General features: G+C 35.7%; 1 protein-coding gene across 1 annotated transcript in view; it reads left to right on the forward strand.

Annotated features, from left to right (window-relative positions):
• The window catches only part of LOC140161194 (transcription initiation factor TFIID subunit 1-like), a 173,453-nt gene that overhangs the window by 142,090 nt on the left and 7,279 nt on the right, over positions 1 to 24,084 (forward strand). Inside the window, 3 exon segments of the mRNA XM_072184643.1 lie at positions 3,143 to 3,262; positions 8,198 to 8,375; positions 22,586 to 22,792. Coding sequence (XP_072040744.1) covers positions 3,143 to 3,262; positions 8,198 to 8,375; positions 22,586 to 22,792 — 505 coding nt within the window.

A 24,084-nucleotide genomic window follows, 5' to 3' on the forward strand; every position in this document is an offset into this window, starting at 1 on the left:
CTATTTGGAGGATTTGATGCAGTGTATGCGCCATTGTGGCCAACTTGGCATGACAATTAAGTTTGAACCACACTGAGAACATTCTGTTGCAATGTACCCAATTTGCCTTGTGTTCAAGTGTGTCCTTGTAATTTGTTCTCTTTTAATCCAGACTTACAGGACCAAACAAAATTTATAAAAAGTAATTAGCATTCATTTGCAGGATTATAGCTTCTATAATGATGAAATAATATCATGAACTTTGTTAAATTTTACCTTGTTGATACTGAAAATGCAGTTTTGTAAAGTTTGTTTCCACCTAAAATATTGGCTATTTTGAATATACATCAGCAAAAAGCTTAAACAAACAGTATGCAAACCCCATCTTTTACTGATATTATCTACAATTCCTTTATTTACTTGCCTTTTTTTTTTGGCTCTCTGATACTCAGAATCAACTGCCTAGTCACCATTTTGTTTATTTACAAACTTTTCTTCTTGTTGCAGCATTTCTAGAAAGTATGATACAAAATTCCCTAGATTGGTGAATTTTAAGGGATTTTATAAAAACGGCCAAGGAAACAGAATTTTGCACTGGGAAAACAGAAAACTTGCCGCTCTTATTTACCATATTGATCCCCCTTAATGTTGTAAGTGAAGTAGGGTTGGATGGCAATAGACCTCCTTTTGCAAGTATCCAAATATATATGTGACCCATTCTGACAAAACCAGGAACAAGTCTCATTTTTGATATTTCATGATTTGAATAAAAATGTAAGCACAGGACAATAAGCTTCAAAATGATACCGAAGTTACATCAATACTTTTCAAGATATGGATTATTTTGTAAATGATACCTTGATATTTTTGTCGAACGGCTATTCAAGTAATGGGCTTATTAGTTTCCTGCGTTACAAAAGATTGAATTGGGATTATCATAGTTCAACTGTCAATTATTGATTAAATAAGCCTTAGTTTCCTGCATTGGGATTATCATAGTTCAACTGTCAATTATTGATTAAATAAGCCTCTTTTTAATAAGTACTTTCAAGGATTTGAAAGTCCACTCAGCCCCAAGGTCAAATACCATGAAATAAAGAATTCTAAAATTTGATTTTTTTATGGGAAAGTCATCTTTAAAGGCCTATAACTCAAAAACATGCCTGGGGACTTGTTCCGGGTTTTGTTGGAGCTGGTCACATTTGATATAAATTGTCAGTTATATTTTTATATTTTTGGAGGTTTGCGATTATGTGGGCTGTTAAATATCAACTTTGATTAGTTCTAACAATTTTACAGCCCTTGCTTCCGTGGTTTAAAGATTTACTCATCCATTTCAAGAACAAGTTTGTGAGGATACCTATTTATGATAGATGACATTTATAAATGCATATCAAGGGATAAATGCAAGAAGCAATAGCTGCCAGGTGCCATATTCTTTGTGTACAATATAGAATATAGAATTGATAAAAGCCGTCACTTTAAAAAACAGATGTGGAAGTGACCAGTTGTAGTCCTACTAATGTAGGGCATATTAGGTGCTAGGGGAAAACCAGAACCTTATTGTAAGACTCCATGTCTCCATGTGCTCAAGGTGAAATTTACACCTACTCATGTTACTGTTTTTACCATTTTCCTGGGAAACAGTGAATATTAATGTGTGGCTTTAAATGTCTATAGGGCAGCTATCGCAGATATGGCTTCCTTGCAGCCCTCAATATGGTGATGAAGAGATTTACATTTTACTAGGTCTTCAGAGATCCATCTGAATTAACCGATTTTGTCTTTTACTGTCTTCTGTCTCTTTAAATATTAATACTGACCCAGATTTAGATTACACATGAGACAGTATATATGTATGTTCTTGAAACTTTATTGCTTTAAATCTCCTTTTAAGTGTGTGGGTGTGTATTGGTGTGCCTTAGACTTTCAAATGAGGATGCATATCTGAAAAATAACAGAATGACCGAGGACACCAAGTGACCGAGGACTTCCACGATTCCCTGTCTATTTCACCCTTGAACTGAGTACAATTGTTAATTCAGCAACTCTATAAAACCTGTTGGATTCTAATGTATACTCATCTCATACTGTAAAGCACATTATTTCAGTGGCAAGAAATTTCCGCAAAATAACAATATTTTTTTCGGCATATAAATGATTGATTTTATGAAAGACCAATAGGAAAAAGAAATATTGGCCATCATGAGAATATCACGAATCCATATCACCTGCAAAATTCAGGAAATTTTATGGATGCAAACAGTTCATGCATTACAGTACATAAATTGAAGTATAACTACATCAGTTGTGCCATTGTGTTGTGCACTTGGTCCATATTTTGGCCAAATTGTGTTAGACATGGGAAACTGTTGCTTTCATACAAGACTATCATATGTGTGAACGACAGATCCAAATTCAAAAGAGCCGTGCCCAAGAAACAAATTGTTTGTGATTAAGGATGGCTATGCAATTGTAGACAATACACATGCAATATATCCAGCCCAAGTCAACCTGTCATATATCTTCATCTTAAAGGGACATCCATACATTTTATTTTATCATGACTCTACTAACACAGACTTGCCAACTGTCCCTCATTTTGAGTCTTTTTTTCTGAAAATGTCAGATTCAAATGTAAAAACAGCAGAAAATGATGCAAATTTCACTTTAGTCTATTGTGATAAATGTAGACTTGCAGAACCTTCTCTGAATACTGAAAGTATCACACACCTCAACTCTTTGAATTTGTCTGTTCCTGGTTTGTGTACATGTCTCAATGTCCCTCTTCCTGACTTTGGTTGGTTGCAGGTCTGCTAACACATTTCATATTAGTTAAGTTTGAAGAAAATTTCAGTCAACCACCTTCACAAAATCTGTGCCTTTTGTGACCATGATATTCCAGTTAAAATCCTTGCTTCCCTTATCATATGGAAGCATGACTTTCATCTGCCACTGAGGGAGTGTAGATTTCAAATGGAGTCACCCGTTCAGGTAACCCCATTTGAAATTCACACCCCCTGTGTGGAAGATTAAGGCCATATCTTCCATAGTGGGTATATGGATTTCACCTGGAGAATGTCCCAATGTGCCTTTAATGACCATGTATCATGCATGTAACTGAAAACAACTTGTAATTATTTCGGTTGTGTTTGTTTTGCAGCTGGATGACAAGTTCTCCCGTGTGGAGAAAGCTATTAACCCGCTGCTGGATGATGATGATCAGGTAGCTTTCACCTTCATCCTGGACAACATAGTCTCCGCTATGAAAGCTGTACCGGATGTAAGTCATCCCATTATGTAATCCCCCCTTAATCTACATGTAGTCATCAATACAAGTGGACGATGTGGGTGATATAACTTGTTTTAGGGGACATGGGCTGAGAAGATGTCTTACCGTTCCCAGAATCCTTTGCATCATGATATATCACCACGTCTCATCAAATGACACTCCTGTTAGTTTTGCAGATTCCCTATGTGTTCATTTTGAGAATAGACTGGTTAAACTTGGGATGATAGTGAAGAAATTAACATATTTTGCATGATATGTATGTGCTCTGTTCATTGAGGTATATTATTTTGTCACTATCGAGTCGACCCATGTTGCACTAGCGAGCAAATCAGTACCCGGAAATCAAAATGGGAGAAATGCATTATGGGAGTGTAATATATCTTCTCTGGGACAAGAATAAGCCTTGTGTTTGTTATTTTGCTTGCAATGTTCTAGACACAGGTCTATGCAATACTTATCAATTCAATCAGTTTTATGGATTCATTTTGTTTGATATGTTAGGATATGGGACAGGAAAACAACGTTTCATGTTTGTTTGTAATTATTTAGAGTTTATTGTGTTTATTCATAACTAGGGCCACTTGGGTAATAGGTCCACCTGCAAGTCAACTTTCCTAGAAATAAGGAAGCAGGTATATGCCCAGTAGTTCAAAATTTAACAGTTTGGCTTAAGGGATCTAGAATGAGCGTTTATGGCGTTTCGACAGTATTTTTGTGGGACATGAGAGCACCTCAGACATATCGAATTGCATTCTGAATCTGAAGCATGTCTTTCTGATATCAAATAATTTTCATTTTTGAAATTCACGATATAATACAAATTTTATGACAAATTATTAAAATTTGATATTTTCAAATTTTGATATATAACAGTCCTCGAAATAAATTTTATAAATCTAATGATACATTCATAAAGTGTATGTAGCTGGGAGGAAAGCCGACGATCAATTGAAAATTTTGCCCTTTCATATTGAATATACCGATTTTTTTCCCAAAAAGACCGGTTTTTGGGAACAGTGTTTTGGGAAAAAAATCCATATCTTCAATATGAAAGGTCAAAATTTTCAATTGATCGCCTGCTTTTCATCCCACCTACATACACTTTAAAATTAGTCTGAACCCTGGAATTATGGAAACTTTCGGGCCTCATAACTTCTAAATTGTTGGTCTAAAGTATATAAAAGTATACATATTTAGAATGGCAAAGACTTGATAAGTTCATCTGTGAGGTCAAATTTGGGCCAAAATGGCACTTTGGGCCCAAAATCCCAAAAATAACGGTTTTTGGCCCACTTCTTTTTGTGCACCGTAACAAAAAATTCTTGAGCCAAAAGTTTTTGAAACTAATTTTAAAAACTAGATCAAAATATCTGGGACCCGTTTTTCATTTTTTTGAATTTTGACCAATTTCACCAAAAATATTTGAAATTTGTGCCAAAATCGGGCTTTTTATGATTTTTTGAAAAATCAGCATTTTTGACCACTTTTGGCTTAAATTTCTCATAGTTAGTCGAAATTCAAAAAATGAAAAAACCGGTCCCAGATATTTTGATCTAGTTTTCAAAAATTAGTTTCAAAAACATTTTGGCCCAAGAATTTTTTTTGTTATGGTGCACAAAAAAGAAGTGGGCCAAAAAACATTATTTTTGGGATTTTGGGCCAAAAGTGCCATTTTGGCCCAAATTTGACCTCACAGATGAACTTATCAAGTCTTTGCCATTCTAAATATGTATACTTTTATATACTTTAGACCAACAATTTAGAAGTTATGAGGTCCAAAGTTTCCATAATTCCAGGGTTCAGACTAACCTTAAGTATAAATCATCAGATTTATAAAGTTTACTTCAAGTACTTTTAAATATCAAAAATATCGATTTTTAATGATTTGCCATAAAATGTGTATTACATTGCGAATTTCAAAAAATCAAAATTATTTGATATCAGAAGGACATTCTTCGTATTCAGAATACAATTTGATATGTCTGATGTGCTCTAATGTCCCACAATAAATACTGTCCAAACATTCATACCCCTTCCCTTAACCACATCAACAAAAACACACTTAACTCACACATCTAGACTGTGACTACAAGAAAGTGCAACTGTCACAAGTTAGTATCTATTTCATTTCTTAGTCACCTTTATTTCCAGTTGTACAGTCATAATAAATCATGTACAAAATGTTACAATTCCAATATGCATATTTATAGACTGATCACCCTGTAATGTTAATCTGCATTACCAGGCATCCTGTAATCGTATTCACCAAAGAAATCACCTGGGCCATCATCATTTGAAGTGAATTTGAATAATTATGGGGCAGGGGCCCGGGCAGGCTGGTTTTAGAATCACAGTGACACTTTCTCTGAATCACATCTGTGTAAGACCAATTAATATTAATGTAACTCTTGAGAATCATGTCAAATGAGCATCCTTGAAGATCATCCAAGGTCCAAAAGACTAGCTGATGTCACCACTAATGATATATGTGTTGGTACAATGGCATTAATAATTAATAAAGAACCAAACAAGAAAGATGATATAGCCATAGAATATGACAACTCTGATGAAAGTATTATCAACATAAATCCATTAACATTTAGGTATTCCAGGGTGTCTTCTAGATGGGGGTCCCAGAACCTTCATGCACAAAATTGATACCAGTTGACAGAATCAGGTCCAGACAAGTTTCATCTATATTTGGCTAAAGGTGATAAGACATACATTTATCACTGGAATCATGAGGTCATTCAGTAGAAGCATCTGGATCTCCCACCCCTAAGAAGATCATCACTTGGTCATCATAGTGCAAGGTCTTCATCACTGTTTTCTGAGATTCAGGAAGTCTTGATGACAGATCATTTGCCAAATAAAAGTACATTCATAAGCATATATCATTTATTTTGATAGCAAAATTGAAGAAAGCCATCAAGTGAAGACGGTTGGTGGCAGGAACAGGACTGTTCTCGGATTGTGTCCTGAACCCTCTTATCAGTTTGCCAAGCTGCAATTCACGATAGAGGGGTCAGATAAAGCAACCATATCTCATTTTATTTAGCACTCAATATTGTGGTCCAGGTGTGGCCTCCAATGAAACCTATTTTAGAATTTTAAGTCCTACCTTCATAATATCAGGCTTGCTGGTGATCAATGCTGGTGAGCTTCATTGTAGAGTGGCTCATGGAGCAATCGGAAGACTTCCATTTTCTTGACATAGAAGGTTTCTAGAAAATATGACACGGGTGCATTAAGGGCTGGGGTATGAACGTTTGGACAGTATTTATTTTGGGACATTAGAGCACATCAGACATATCGAATTGCATTCTGAATACGAAGAATGTCATTCTGATATCAAATAATTTTGAATTTTGAAATTCGCAATTTAATACACATTTTATGGCAAATCATTAAATGATATTTAACAGTACTTGAAGTTAACTTTATAAATCTGATGATTTATACTTAAAGTGTATGTAGGTGGGATGAAAAGCCGACGATCAATTGAAAATTTTGACCTTTCGTATTGAAGATATGGATTTTCTTCCCAAAACACCAAAAAAAAATTAGGTCTTTTGGGAAAAAATCCATATCTTCAATATGAAAGGTCAAAATTTTCAATTGACCGTCGGCTTTTTCCTCCCTGCTACATACACTTTAAGAATATATCATTAGATTTATATAATTTACTTCGAGGACTGTTATATATCAAAAATTAGAAAAATATCAAATTTTTATAATTTGTCATCAAATTTGTATTATATTGTGATTTTCAAAAAATAAAAATTATTTGATATCAGAAAGACATGCTTCGTATTCAGAATACAATTCGATAGGTCTGAGGTGCTCTCATGTGCCACAAAAAATACTATCGAAACGCAATAAACGCTCATTTTAGATCCCTTAAGGTGTGCAGTAACCATAATGTTAAAGTGAGATAGAAAGAATTTGGCTGGTGCTCTTCTACAAACGTATTGACCGCCCCTCGTATGTGATGTGCCTGTTGCTATGAACAGTATAATATGAATGATATAAGTTATTGATATCCATATATTGAGTGGTTATAGTGCAAGAAGGTCCTGTCTGTAATAGCTGCTATTTGGCTTATTTTTAGATACATACAATATAGAATGCAGAAATTGTTAAATGTATATAGGGCAGCTATTGCAGACAGGGTTTTCTTTGACATTGACAAGTGACTCGTAAAATATTATTTGTTTTGTTTTACACAACCCACATTGCTGAAGATTCAAAGTGTATTTAATGGGCTGAACTGGATATTTTTTCCTACACTATGCAGTAATCTTACCCAATTTGGTTGTAAATCTCACCTTCTGGCTATTGCATTATCATTATTATGATATAGTCAACAATAAAGGAACACAGTGGCACTTCTTATGTACCATATTTCGTCAAATAGTCGCGCCCTCAAATAAATGCCCCCCACCACTTTTTTTCAACCAAGATGTTTCAAAAATGCCTATATTTCCATGCTTTTTTGTGTAGTAAGCTTACCAAGTTGCCCACATGGTCGATAATAAGCGCCAATAATTGGCGAAAATCTGGATTGAAACCCGAAGTGAACCAGAAGTCAGTGTTTCTAGTTCATAGTTCGTCATTTTAGCGTGAGTTTTAAGTTTACCTAATGATTTTAACAGGAATTATTGTTCTAAAATTGACCTTGAATAAACGCCCCCCTTGGGAAAATGTAACGCCCCGGGGGCGTTTATTTCACGAAATACGGTACTATTTGGTTGTCTGTCAAACACATTTGGAGATGAAAAAGATGTTAATTTCTTTAACAAGTAGGCTCTTTAAAAGCACCACATTTGACATGGTTTCAATGAATCATAAAAATGCTTGATATATGAATACAAAATGCAAAACATCAATACCTAACATTTTACATATGTTTCTTATATTTTTCAGTCTTGGCCATTCCATAACCCAGTTAATCACAAACAAGTCAAGGATTACTACAATGTGATAGAGAAACCAATGGATCTGGAGACAATTAGAAGAAATGCACAGAAACATGTATATCATAGAAGAGACCACTTTGTAGAACATGTCCAGCTCATTGCAGAAAATTGCAGGAAGTATAATGGTACGTATATGTGTCTTACTGTTGGAAGATGTTTGGTACATTATTTTATGTTGTGTAGTATGATATTTTATGGTGTTACATTAGGTTAGGTCTACTGTATGAACATTACAAATATGCCAAAAAAACAAAAGATTTGATTCAGGTTAACCAAACCAATTTCATACTTTATGGCTTTAAGAAAGTACAATGGATTGTCAATAATTGTGATGTCCCATGTCAAAACCAGACACTTTTGAGCAGGTTATCAATTTTGAGGTTTTTTTCGCCTGAAGCCTGGGTGATATTACATTCAGTCAAGACCTTGCCCTTTGAACCAAAATTGGCTACTTTGAAACGAAGTAGGCAAATGCATTTGCTTCGTCCTCATTAAAATGATTTTACAGGATAATGCATAGTATCTAATGGATCTGCAGGCTACTAAAATACTAACCTCACTCCCAATGACAACATTCATAAACTATATTCAGTAGTGTTTGACTTTACCCAGGGAATGATGAATCATGAAATGATGCGGTATTGGCGGGGATTTTAAAGTGCATTCCATCACCTGTGTTATATGTAGACAATAGAATGATGAAAGTTTACAACACTAATAGGTTAATAAATGCGTATCACTTGCTGGGAGTGAAATTGTACAAAATAATGCACACATACTGAGATGTTGATGCGTCTAATGCTCGAGCAACAAGTGATGCGCATTTATTAACCTATTTCATACACAAGAAAAAAATCCAGGATTTTCGCTATTTTTATAACAAATTTGTCACTAAAAGTGATGGAAAATACAAGCAAATATAAATCCATCAACCCACAAGAAAAAAAATGAACGCATCCGAAAGTACTGTCTGTGCATATGTGACGTGTCATGTCAAAAGTAGACACTTTTGGGCAAGATCGTAAATGGAGAAATAGCCAAAAATCTGCCCGGGGAGATTTTTTCACAATTTTGGTTTGTTGCGAATTTGTGATGTCATTAATGTTTAAAATATTGTCTGACAGTTTCAGACCGGAATATAACTGGCATCTTGTATTTTTTGAGACATTTTTCTAGGTAATTCCCACTCTCAACATTGTCAATAATATTTTTAAAGGCCAATATCTCAATTTCCAATTTTATAATACCATAACTTACGAACTCAATATCTTTGCTTAGGAATGTCCGATTTCATTGGGGAAAACAGCATTGTGGAGCAAAATATCTCTATATTTAAGATATGTAAAAACCTCAAAATTGATAACCTGCCCAAAAGTGTCTCCTTTTGACATGACACGTCACATATATGCACAATCAATGCATGGTTTGGATTTTTCTAAAGCTTGCTCTGATTGGTTCTCGCTATTTAAGAGTGTATGAAAGTACAATATAACATGCTTTTTATGCGGCTTTAATCCACTCAATCAGGCAGTCACAACACCAGTTTGATGCGGCGGGGACCCAGTAATGGCTAAATAAGTTCTGACCACCACTTGGCTCATTGGATTCGTCAGCCCCGCAGCTGAATGATGATGATAAAGTTCCTAAAGACCCCAATTTAACAAATGTCCATTATTATATACAACTGATTCATCACCTTAGTTATACTTCATTACAATTCATTAGTTACTGTCTAACAGGATTAATGGTATTGAGTTTTCACTGAAATGATTGAATATTTGTCTTGACTGTATATTATATGGTTTTCTTTGAGTATGTACAAGTTTGGCTGCAATATCCTGCATAGGCACACATGTTTGCCCTGCAATGTGCTATTCTATTTGAAATCCATACACCCCCTATGGAAGACATGCCCTTAATCTTTCACACAGGGAGTGTGAATTTCAAATGGGGTTACCTGAATGGGTGACTCCATTTATAGTCTTCACCCCCTGTGTGGGAGATTAAGGTCATGTCTTTCATAGAGGGTTATATGGATTTCAACTGGAATAGTCCAATGCAATTTCCATGCATTGAAATCTTATCCTTCCGGCCATACAAAGTAAATCCCATTGCTACGTCTGCATGCGTTGTAAGGCGTTATCTTATATCCTATCGTTTTACTTCAAATTGTAACACTCAATATCAGCTGGCAGTGAAAATTGGCATTACTATTTGCATGGGACAAGTCTGGATGGAAAATTGTTTAAACACTCCAGTTTCCTTTGGGAAATAGAGTTGTGCAACCATGGTATTATACTACAGTAGCCTCGAACTTGGCCATGGATGGAAATTTGTATTAGCTGGTGAAGGGTAATAATTGTGCTCTCAGATATGTGAACTTACTAGCTGAGTGACTGGTATGTAGCAAGAAGTGGGTAGAATCCCCACCTATCCTTAAAACCAACCAGCAAACAAAATCCTGAAAATCCTTAGTCAGCTTTTTGCCAAAGTTTTTCAAATATTATCTCAAAGATGCTTAAAATTAAAAATTGTGCTCTCAGGCATGTTAACTTACTAGCTGAGTGACTGATAGGTAGCAAGAAGTGGGCAGACTCTCCACCTATCCTTACATCAAGCAAACAAACTAACAAGCAACCAAAACCTTGAAAATCCTTATTCAACTTTTTTGCCAACTTAAATTGTTTTCTGAAAGTTTACAAGTTTCCCCTCCATTTTGGATCTAAAGATGACATGGTTTTATATGCCTTCCTCAAGGCAGTAAAATTAAATCAAATTTTATGAGTTTCTCAACAACTGTTCATTTCTGTCGTCTACACTTAGGCCATCTTAATTTAATAGTTTGAGTCTCAAAGCCCTTCCCAATGTAAAAAACCAATGCAGAATGTGTTTTTAGAGGTCTTTTAACTTTAATTTTTTTATCTGTGGGACAAGCTTTTTGACAAGAATAGACCACCTTTTCATCTTTCAAGGAGGTATGACCAGGGATCGCGCTAACCTGCGTTTCTGCACATACAGCGCATATTTTTAAGTTTGAGCGCATCTATTAATTTTTGCATACCAGTTCAGGGGTTTTCATGCGCGCAGAAAAATGAAAACATGGGAAAGAAAAATAAAAGCTTCGATCTCCAATATTTACGGCCTGTCCAGAAATTATGTAACATAAAATGCAATAACATAAATGTTGAAGTGAAGTCGCTGTAGCATTGTAACATAATTTAAAAATAAAAATAAAATATACACCGCCAGCGTAATTTAACACAGATTGTGATATTGTCTAGAATCACTGATGAGTTTTATTGCAGTACTGAATGACGACACGTACGTGAGTTGGTAATTTCTAATTCTAGGGATCGGTAAGAAATGCTTCAAGGGTGGTGTGTAGAGATATGCCAGCGGTGAAATACGACTATGAGGCCGTAGAAGAAAAAAGTGACAAAAATTTGCCCTTGAATTATGTTTTATAGTCAAAATACTCCAGTAATTCAATAAATATCATGATATTTGGCCTAAACTTGAACTCATTTGCAATGAAATGTCATTTTTTATTGAGTAAATCATGGCTTTTTCACTCGTCCATGTGACTTGCAATGCTGCTGAATTCTGCACTTTGACGAAGTTGAACTGCATTTTATGGAATTCGGCGAACTTTTATGGCATAAAGCAACACTTTTATAGCAAGTACACTGCGTGGGAACTTTCTTTAAAAGCCAGATAGTTGGTTAATAGCGAGAATCACGGCGTGAAAGGGAGATCGCGTTTTTGCCAGGCCTTAACTATCATAACCAAAATCACAAAATCTGATACTGATATATTGAAACGGGCATTCAATACTTGACTAGAGACCCCCTCATTTTAGGATTTGAGCGCATATTTTTAACACTTTCAGGGGGTTCAGGGGTTCTGAGAACCCCTGGTTTTAAAACCTAGTGCTACCCCTGGGTATGACTGTCATCAATATGAAGATTGACGATTGGATAAGATTGACGATTTAGGCTATTTTGAAGTCTGACAATGTCAGATGTGAGATTTTTATGTGATGGATTTGGACAAAATAAATAAAACAGCGGAAAAAACTGAAATCCAACAAGAATAATGTGCAAAAAGCGGGCAATTTTACTAATGTGCAAAGGGGCTTTGAGGCAAACTATTAAATTAAGATGGCCTTATCATCATAACTTTTAGAAATACAAAAAAAAAATGATGCTCAGAAGATAGCTGTCAGTGATGTCCTATATAGCTAGAGTAAATAGTCCAATTTGTAAAGCCTGCTTAGTAAGTCTGTTAGCAGACACTTAATGGAATTGACAGAATTAAAGGAGGAGTATGGTAAGAAAAAAATATTCAAGCCATTTCAAGGTCATACTTAAGCCAGCCATTATCCAAAGACCAAACAATAAATTGCAAGTATAGATTTCCAATAAATTGCACCAAAAATCAAGAATTATTATTTGATATATGAAGCAGGTAACTTTACTTTTACTTATTGAAAGCGCTTGGAAGGTGGTGATGATGCCATATATTATGCTTTGTATTGTTTGTATTAGTTGATGTATCTGGTTCATGTACCTGTATATATTTTCTTGTAAAGCGCTCCGTTCTTTGTGGGGCGCTCAATAAATACCTATTATGTTATGTTATGTTATGTTGACATCACTCAATATAGCTACTACTGATCCATAAGATCCTATTCATGGCAGATTATTCAAAGTCATAGTGTGACGTCAAAACCAAACACGCTATCTGTGTTTGGAACCACAATCAAAATGATCGCCACACAAAGTCAATGGGTTGCTAACAGGTGTATGAACCAGTAACTAAGGTATGATGTATTCACTACGATGGCGAGAGAGTGTCCATGTAACCAAGTGGAACTGACTATACAAAAGTGTTTGTAAAATGCTTCGCACCCATCTACTTTATTGATTTGAGAAAGAGTCCTGTTATGCCATTGTCGTAACCAAGTTTCAGTTGGAGATGAATCAAAATATATTAGCTAACATTGGTAGAAATTTTGAATTTGGCTAAATCTTGTAGGAAGATTTCAAATTCATTGTTAGGTCTTTGGATACGGTTGTATTAAGTATGTTCTTAAAATGGCCTGAATATTTTTTCCTCACCCTACTCTTCCTCAGGGATCTAGAGGAAGGGATAAGCATCCTAGTCTGCTGCCCTCATTCGAAATATGTATCCTAGGTCTAGACAATAGGCGGATTAGCGGCCATTTTGTCTTCGACATGATTTTATTCATGTGTCCTTATACTTTAGTACACAAATATATAAGTTAACAGGTTTACAATATTAAAATTATATTTTGAATATGCAATATATTCTGTAGTAAATCGATCAAATGACAGTGATTGTTCAGGAATTACATTTGTATATGCTTGATAAAATTAAACTGTCTGACCAGCTAGTATTCTCCTCCGCCGTCAGTGTGATTCCAGACACTCCACGTACCGTGTTGCGAAGGTGGAGGAGACTAAAGCTGTATTGACGAACACACATGCGTTAAAAAATATGTAGCCTAGGTCGAACAATAGCGTGACGTAGTTTCCGGCATTGTTCCTATGCACTTTCACCCTCCTGTCTTCCTTTAAGAGCTGTTTTACCTAGAGAAAAGTTACAATTTTATTGTCAAATAGACTTACCCATACTACTATAATAAATTTCTGGAGCAATTACTTTGTTACAGAACAACTTCTCTATATTTCCTTTTAAAGGTGAATTGATTAGCTAAATCATTGCACTAATTGTATGATCTTGATAGTGATGGTCCCCATTAGATAGTACTCCATCTCATGAGTAGTATTGATACCACCTGTCAGATGGCTTACACTGTATCATGGCTTACCATTGTGCTAATTGAATTCCATAGTAAGGGATTTGCACACCAGCTACATCTAAACTGAACTAATACAGATCAGTTGCTCTATTTCAATTACTCTAGTAGTAGTGTTGATATATAAGCACCTTGGAGCTAGATAGGATCCAACATGATATCTTATTTGTTTCCCACCTGTCCCTATTCACCGTAGAAGTGACATTATTAATAGGAATAACTACCATAGCAATAGATGAATACAATTTTGAATATAACATTACGCCCTGCACTACAACGTTCACGGGGTACCTATGCATTGAACATGCAGCTGAACCATAGATATCAAAGAACAGCTAGGGATAAAGACCTGGATCATAATTCTATAGAATATTCATATCATGCTGATCACTCGCACTTGTAAGATTAGTATCTTTGAAAAGAGTGGTATTGTATTCAATCTATGATTACAGACAGACACAGGTGATGAGTGCAACCTGCTTGTAGTGCAGGGCGATCTATTCAAAAATTGTATTCATCTATTGCTATGGTAGTTAATCTGATTATTACGTCACTTCTGTGGCGAATAACCCACAATGTTCAATTCAATTGTGTATTTTTGCTGTCAATATTATCACCTCCTCATTTGAATGTTAGGTTTGACGCATCACGTTGGCTTTGATGCATCACGTTGGCTTTGATGCATCACATTGAAACTTGTGCATGGATATTACAGTACAGAGAGCTCACAATGGCACAGAGTGTGTGTGCTTTTATTGACTATAAAGCACCCCTCAGATCACAAGAAAAAGTGATCATGTTGCTGTAGTACAATAGTTATATATATAAATGCGCTTTTATAAATCCGCATGTGACCACCTCCATGCTGCCATAACAGCTTGTACAGTTTGTCCACTCTGAAGTACAAAGTGACAACGCGCGCGTACACAGCGCGTGAACAGTGCGCAATGCTGCGTATCTGCTGCAGGTATGTGTGCCTTCAAAGTCGGCACAATGTGTGCGTCCGCGTCGGTACTTTGTACTTCAGACTAGACAGACTGTAGATAGTAAGTCTCGAAGTGACCTTCTACAAAGCAGGTGGTCTTCCTATACATTAGAATGGAAAGGTGGAACAACATGAGACTACTGTGCAGCAAAATTGTCTATTTTCTTCAACTTTGTGATTATATTATATAAACGTTTGCGTCGTTGAATATTTTTTTCCGTCGTCAAATACTTTCAAAAATATTTTTTGATTACTTAATACAAATTCAGAATCCCCCATATGTAATAATATTGCAATTCAATTGATATTTAAATTTGATGATATTTATCTACAGAGTTCCTATCCTTTTCTGTATAGTGGTCAATGAATGAGGATTTGGTCACACTTGCTGGTCTTGGTATGTCGTGCCCATGAGCCATGTGCGTATTTATAAAAGCCCATTTATAAATATAACCGAAGTACACTGGTTGACATAGCATAATAATCATATCACCTGTTAACAGCCAAAATACTCATCATTGGTCTAGTTTGTATCATATCATGAACTGGTAAATTTGATGACATATCATGTTTCTCAATGAACTATGGATTGTGAATAATGAAATGTAATACGATGGCACTGGATTAAATTAAGTGCATGTTGTCAACATGAAAATTGCAAGTTCATTGGAGTGGCAACAAAATGAACATGATCCACAGCTCTGTGACTGCTACTTATATAATATTTCATTATCATGATCCATGGCTATATCGTCAGCCTGCTACCCTAATTGCCCAAGTCATTTTTTGTAATTTTGATAACAAAAAAACAAAATGTGGTTCAAGGATGCATCAGTTACATAATCACCCTAATTATTTCCTTTCATTTGTCTCATTATCATAATGTTCTTGTGCAAAGATTGGTGAATAAATAGGTTTAAATGCATGCTTGAATTTGTACTTTGTTCTCAAAATTACAAAAAATTACTTTTAATATAGCAGGCTGACGATATGTGACTGCTTATTTTATATTTCATTTAAAATCACATTTTGTATTAAAAGTAAGACTATTCAGAAAAAAAAGTAATGTGATAAAATTGAGGACAAATTTAAATGTTTATTGGGATGTCACATAGTAAATATTACTGCAGTGATGAGCAGTTTTGCTTGTGTTGATGTTGCCGTAAACAGTACTGCAAGATTTAAGCCCAGGATCAGTTCTGAGGTGCTGTGAAGTCACAGACTCATTTGTGAATTCATGTACTCTTACAGCATTTTAGTTAGTTTAGTTTGCAAGGGAATTAATTTAATTGCTTAGATTGCTGTGGTTTAAACATTTACCATGTTTACAACAACATAACATCTTGAAAAACAATGATCAAAATTATGCTGTAAGTTGTTAAGACAAGTTGGCTTTATTGCAGCCCTTTGCTGTGCTAAAATGCGCACATAGCATTTAAGTTGAATTTAAAGCAAAGAAGCATGTTAGATGTCTAAATATACTTGCATTAGTCCCAAATGCTTTATTTGCGACCTGAATTAACAAAAGTGAAAGAGTATTTGTAGATTTGGGGTGTGATTTCACAGATTGGTCTGTGTAATATTTGTGCCCAAGATAACCAGCCCCACACATGTGTCTCTGAACAAACACACCTGTTAAAGGGACCATTGAAAGAAAATATGATTTGGTATCAAAATAAAGCCCATAAAATATAGAATCAATATCTAAAACAATTGAAGAACTAACTATTTTAGAAATAAAAATACAATGAAAACAACATACTCGATTTACCCCCTTCCGACGCTACATCGCTGGCGTCATTTATCAAAACTAGAAAATTGGGCGCTTTCCTGATGACGTCATTGTGGTTACGCGTTTTGTGTTTGCGTTGACATTTTGCCGGGATAATTTGACAACAGCGATCGCGATCTAAATATATGCAATAATCAAGGTAATACAACCACTTATAATTATTTAAAGGTCAAGTAAAAACAAAATTCCAGTTGATTGTCCACATGTTATCAAAAAGAGGAAGTGGAGGGCCTTTTTATTTATCATTTATTAGTTATTTTTTACAAAGCAAATGGATCATTTAGGCCTATGTATTATTCCCGGACATTATTACTAGTTGTGTAATTTGTAGAGGAGGATGATTGATAGGATTGAGGCTCTTGTTATTTGATGGTTCTCTGAGAGAATGATTAAAACAAAGCCTCTCAATTGAAATGCTTATTGGACAGAAGCAAATCTAAACTAGTGACAATATTATTAACTTTTGAAACATTTAAAAAAAGAAGTTTTCCCTTATATGATAAAGAAAATAGCATTAAACATTTCAGACTCCCTCAATTGCAATGCCATGCGAAAGGAAGCGGCGGAGACGATAATTTTTTTTTTTTATCATCATCAAGCATATGCAGCTTCCTATTTTACTTATTCATAAATTCAACCCCCCGGTCAACATGACCAAGATCCCGATGACTTTATGTAGGCCCTACATGGCATATATAAAACCATAAAACTAATTATGAGTAGGCCTATGCCTATAGGCCTATGATATAGTGACGATGTTGAGGGGAATATCGCCAAGATTTGTCGCAACACATAAATTGCAGATGATGTGCCGGCGCGAGCACCTCCCATGGGTATTATTATTATAGGCCTATATATTTTTTCCGTAGGACCTACCTTGAAAAATATTCAAGAGATGATTATTTTTACCAAAACCTGACAATTGGTATAAAAAAGCCTTTTCTTCCATAAGTTAACTTTCAAAAGTGCTTATTTTCATACCCAAAACAATGCAAAATAGGCCTAGGCCCTTTTATTTTGCAAATTCATTCCCCTATAGGCCTACCATGTGTTATACGGGAGACTTGCCAATATTCGAGCCGTTGGCACTGGGTCAGTAGCTGAACGGCAGATGAAGAAGTTGGTTCAGAAGAACATGACATGCAAGCTGTTCTTGAAATAAATTACGAGGAGCGCCTATAAACATACATAGGCCTTCAAAAAGCCTATATGCTACAAACATCAATGGGAAATATTAGGCCTACACTTATTTTAATCCATGGATGGTTAGGACCGGGGTAGGCCTAGGCTATGCGAAATTGATGTCAGTCATTTCTAAAAACGAAATATCCAGCCAGGCACGCTGTATTTTACAAGATTTACCCAATCACCATAAACTTTGTAACTGTGGCCTACCTTTGATAAAACGCTCGGACACTTTCCACTTTCAAGTATCAGTGGGAGTTGAGATTGGATTAGGCCTATAAGCATTTCCATATAAACGTAAACTAAAGGCTGACAGTAAATATTGTTCATATGATTGTTTGGAGTGGCCTTTATATGTTCCTCTCGTGGTTCTTTATCTTCAAATTTGTTTCTCATTTTTCATAGGCTTTTAAAAATAAATTTCGGCTTTTATATAATAACAGCTTTTCCCAGATCTCGGAGGGTTCAAAGCGCTGTAATTTCGCTGCCATGGTACTGCCACAATCAGATCGCATCATCTAGGCTGGATGCTGCCGAACCGGTCGCATTTGGACTGTAACATCCACCAATTATCTTTTCAGCTCCCCAAATTCCATTGCGTGAAGGAAGTTTTTGATAACCAAACAACTAATCACCGATTTTTGAGAAGCAGGAGGAAACTGGAGATCCCGAAGAAAACCTGCGGGATCGAGATAAACCAAGTTCACATGAGTCTTTGGGCGCGCCAGGGGCTTAAAGTAGTGGTGCAAGGCGAGGCAACAATCAGCGCCAACTCGCTCTCCCGAGCCTGACTTTTGTTTTGAACCTGGTCCCATAAGTATGTCTCTGCACGGAGCGACCGTTTAGAAACAAGCAACACACTTGAATCACTCGCAATTCAGCTTCCAAACTTGAGTCAGGATCGGCTGCGTTTTAGGCCTGGCAGTTAAGGCCGTATAAAATTAATGTTTTGGTTCTTGTCCCTCCTCCTCAATTTCTGGGATTTGTCAGATTTTTTTTATTTTTTTATAGATTTTCAATCATTTTAGACTTTGGAATGATTTATGAATTTTTTTCATACATAGGCCTATAAATAAGTTTATTAGAGAACAAGGACAACTTCCAAGTCTTTTTGTAGTAGGGACTACTCTAGGGGGTTTAACAAAAAAAGAAAAACAAAAAAAAAAAAAAAAGTGCGTCATCGTTTCCTCGAGCACTGTTGGAAAAGACCGAAAACTGCAGACAATGCTGATTTTACACTGAAAAAAAAAGAAATTAAGTCGCATGTCATGGGCTAACCCGAAACATCATCTTTCCTATCCTCACCAGATATTTCAGAGGAAGTAAAGAGTTGCTATATCAGAATGCCTCAGTCTGATACTCTCTTGCAAACGCCGAGCAGCTAGCACTGACAGCTTTGACTTTGTCAATATGAAGGCCTAGGCCTAACTTATGTTTCCCCGTTGTTGGCCAATTTTGTAGGCCTAGCTAGAATTTATATAGGCCTATCATAGAAGTCATTGTATCTTTGTAATTTATATTATAATATCCTTTTCAATACACTTGTTAGGCCTAAAAGGCACATAAAAGTTCATTGCTGTAAACACGTACAATGCGTTGGTTTAGACCAAGTCTGGACTATGCAGTGTTGCCATGCAGCGGAAAGGATAACCACTTTGACGTCACAGGGGTTGCCACGTGTCTCTGCATATATGAATTGGGCGGAACGACGCGACATTGGGCGCTTTGTCTTTATTTGCTGATTTGGGGGGTAAAACAAAGGAAAATTGCATTTATCATTTTAGAAATGGATTCTATATGTTATTAGCTTTATTTTGATACCAAATATGTTTTTCTTTCAATGGTCCCTTTAATGTATTCAGAGAGTTCAGTTAAAACATGGTCTCAAATTTACAGAGTTGTGTGGATGCGGGATGTTGCAATCTGAATAAAACTTAAAATATCCAAGAATCCATTATGCAAAACAATGTCAAGGAAGAAAACAAAAGGTAGATAGACACCTGTAAAATGAAACTAGTTTTGTGGGTGGGTGTGAGGGGTTGAATGTTATTTTCACCCATTTTCATTACAGGTGGGGAGGGAGGGATCAGCTATGAAACAAAGCCAGTTATGTTTATGGGGCTTCATCAATCTTTTGGTTTGTTCCTTAGTCACACAGTAACACATTTCTAACAGTAACCATTGTTACATTACAATGATTCTAAGGGTGTTTGAATCTTGGTGATTTTTTTTTCATTTTTTTTTCTTTTTTACTATTCTCTCTCTCTGTGTCAGGTGGCGCTGTGTAGCGCTGCTGTGGTCTTCACAAGAGTACGCCATCTCACTCGATCCGATGCCAAGTGTGTTGCACCTTGCATTCCCTGGTTAGAAACCAGCTTCACGTCATTAGTCCAAGATGTTGGTGGACGTCCTCTTCCTCATTTGCCTTCCATGGCCCCTTGCAAAATCTGTTTTTCTACACCTCCATGTTTCCTGACAATATGGCCAAAGTACTTCAGCTTTCTCTCCATTATGCCGCTTCTGATGGTTAGACTTGTACCAATCTTGTCAAGGATCCAGGAATTTGTTCTCCTGTCTTTCCATGTCACTCGTAGAAGCCTCCTGTAACACCACATCTCAAAAGCATCTACTCTTTTCCTATCATTCTTGGTCATAGCCCAAGACTCGCATCCATAAGTGGCAATGGAAAACACAGTTGGACGAAGTAGGCGTACCTTGAGGTCAATGGATAGGCCTCTGCTTTTCCATATGCTTGACATGCCCTGCACAGTTGTCCTTGCAATAGCCAGTCTTCTCTTAATTTCAGTTGTGCTGTCACCACTGTTGTTAATCATTGAACCCAGATATTCAAATTGCTTCACCTCCTCAATCTTTTTACTATTGCAAAAGTAAAAAAACTCAGAAATTATAGACAAAGAAATTTGAAACCAAATCTATTTACTGTATTAATCATTTCATGTATGTTTTTTCTGTTTATAGAAACTGAAAGAATTTATAGTGCAACTTAGAATTGCAAAGTTATAGTGCAACTTTAATCAATATCATCCATAATTGTTTTGACTTAAAGGGGAATTGCATGCTTTGAGTTTAAAACGTGTTTGCCATTTTGAATAATGTGAAAAATCTCGGAGAATAAGAAGGATCCAATAATTTTCACAAACTTGCTATTAGTCAAAATTAACATACAAACTCTACAACATTCATTTGGTATTTCATGTTAAATTAGGATGTACCTTGAAGTGAAATTAAATATGTTTTCAAATACCCAATTGGTATAAATTGGGCTCATATACGTGTACTCACTTTCATCTCCCACTTGGCATTAATGGAGTCATATATATATTTGTTCAAGTTGATTCCAGGAAAATTGAAATAGTAAATTTATTTTCACAACTTTTGGGAAATCATTTTTTAAAGGTTATGCAGTAATTGAAGATGATTTGAATGTGGAGTTGAAACACAAGCTGTTATGCTAAGATGATAGGAATAGTCCGGGGAAAACTTGGGGAAAATGTCAACATTTTCAAGTGGCATTCTTCACTTATTCAATACCTTAAGTGATTTAACATTTGAATGGGATTTACATTTACAAGAGCTTATCAAAAGACAACATTATCATTTTAAGATGTCTGAATATGATCTAATTAACAAAAGTGAGCGTTGATAAATTGACATATGAAAATGTGTTGTCACAACGATTCCGTTGAGAAATTTGGTTCGAAAATTAATAATTGATGAAATTAATTTCAAGATTGTTGACAGACAAAAGACTTTTGTTTCTCTATTCACTACTTGTCTCATTGTCTATTTTGCAGAAAAGTAGAAGACATGTTTTTTTACCCCAGTTTGAAATACCAATTTTCCTGGAGTATGAGATTTTTTAGGTTATCAATATTTTAGATGTTAATATGGTCTAAAATAAGCTATAAAATGTGCAATAATTTATGAGAATGTGTTACCATAAGGCTGCGCTAGGGAGATTTAGTTAGTTATTTGCATAGGGATATGTTACATATTCATATCCAGAATGTTTTACTTAGTATTTATATTGGTGTCCTAAAAATCTCACTGAATGTCTCTCCTTTAAAATAAATTCTCACTCAATGACCCCTACTTTTAGTTTCAAATCTCTTACTGAAAGATCCCTAATTTGAGTACTGGGCGGATGTCCCTGTCACCTCCAAAATTGAGTGCCCTGTGTTTGAGCATGGAATTGAACCAGTATTCTTTGTAGTGGCGTAGTAGGAGTCGTCTAATTGGGGCACTGGGACTGATAATTGGGATTGGTCATTTTTCTAAGAACGGTCAAAATTTGATGCTGATTGGAGGCACCAAGACTGACTTCGGGGGCACCGGGTCTAAATGAGGGGACACCAGTCATTGTATGGTAATTTTTCTATGGAATTGTGATGCCAACCCACCCCGACCTATGGCGCTGTGCCATTGGCATCCTTCACTTTAAATCATTTCATATAGTATCTTTATCAAAATAACAATGTCATATCATATTTCATTTTTTCATGACATACAGGTGGTGACAGTCAATTAACCAAAGTCGCCGATCAGATTTTTGAGACCTGCAACACGGAGTTAGCGCATAATGAAGAACATTTAGCTCAACTGGAGAAGGACATTGCCGTGGCACAAGAAGCTGCCCTGGATGCTGCGGAGACAGAGAGCCTGTCTGCTGCTCCTCATACACCCATGAGCAGCTTTGCTAATGATGACAGTATGACAGGTGGGTAATATGATCAGCAATCAAGATGAGAGAGAGAGCAACGTTACAAGATGATGATATTGACAAAAGTAATGTTGATAATATTATATGGGTCTACACCACAAATACATGAAGACAAATAAAAAAATAGACATGCTTCTCGTCCCATCCCACTTCATTTTTTGAGGTGTCTTCAATTTTATTTTAATTTTTTGAAATTCAGCTGTAACTTTCAAAAATATGTCTAGGAAGTTGAGATGCTTTCGCCTTGCTAATATACAAGAAATACTTTTGGAAGGTTTTGTAATAATTAGAGGGGCATATCTCTCACTCTCAGAACAACAAAATTTAAAATGGCCTCCTCCTTTTTCCAGGCGTTATTGTATGCACTAAAACAGCTCTAAGTATGGGTTTTACACTGATTTTGCAATAAAAATTGAAAATAAAAAAGCCCCTCTTCCTCCTTTTTTTCAAAAACCCTGCTGTGAAACATGTTTTTTGTTTGTTTTTTTACTTGGCCTTACCCTATATACATGTATGTTACTGTGTAAAATGGCAGCAATTTTCTGGGGTATTAAGCAACTGCCAACTGGTTGCTTCAAATGTACATTTTCTTTAAATATCAAGATCTAGGTAATCATAAAAGATGGAAAAAAAAGTATATGGTCCAGGCTAAAATTTTGAGATGCAACTCATCGAATGTGATTGATGTTTTGTAATTGCCCAGACCTGAATCCACATTACTATATTATTGAGCAAATTGGTATCTCTAAAATTTTCCCCAAATTACACATAGAAGATAATTTCAAGTAAAATAGTCCTTGAATAGGTCCTTGCATTTATGATTTGATAACAAATTTGCACCAAAACTGTCATCATAAAAATTATAATTTTTCTCAATTTGACCAGGGCAACTGCTGCCAGTTTCAACAAGCTTGTCTGCTTTAGGCTACTTTAGTTAGTTATGTGGATGGTGATGATGACAATAATGGTTATTGCATTGATGATGGCAATACTAGCTCTTGGGGGTGATGATGGGGGTTTTGATGATAAATATTTGGGCTATTCTAGTTGAATTTCATATACACCCCTATGAAAGATATGACCTTAATCTCTCACACAGCAAATGTAAATTTCAAATGGGGTCACCTGAATGGGCAACTCCATTTGAAATCTACACCCCCTGTGTGAGAGATTAAGGGCATGTCTTCCATAGGGAGTGTATGGATTTCAACTGGAATAGCCCAATTATGATCTTGATGATATATGTCTTCTGGAAATATAAGATTTGGTTTTTGTAGTTGAAATCCTTA

This window comes from Amphiura filiformis, chromosome 9 (genome assembly GCF_039555335.1).
Source record: "Amphiura filiformis chromosome 9, Afil_fr2py, whole genome shotgun sequence".
Taxonomy (NCBI): domain Eukaryota; kingdom Metazoa; phylum Echinodermata; class Ophiuroidea; order Amphilepidida; family Amphiuridae; genus Amphiura; species Amphiura filiformis.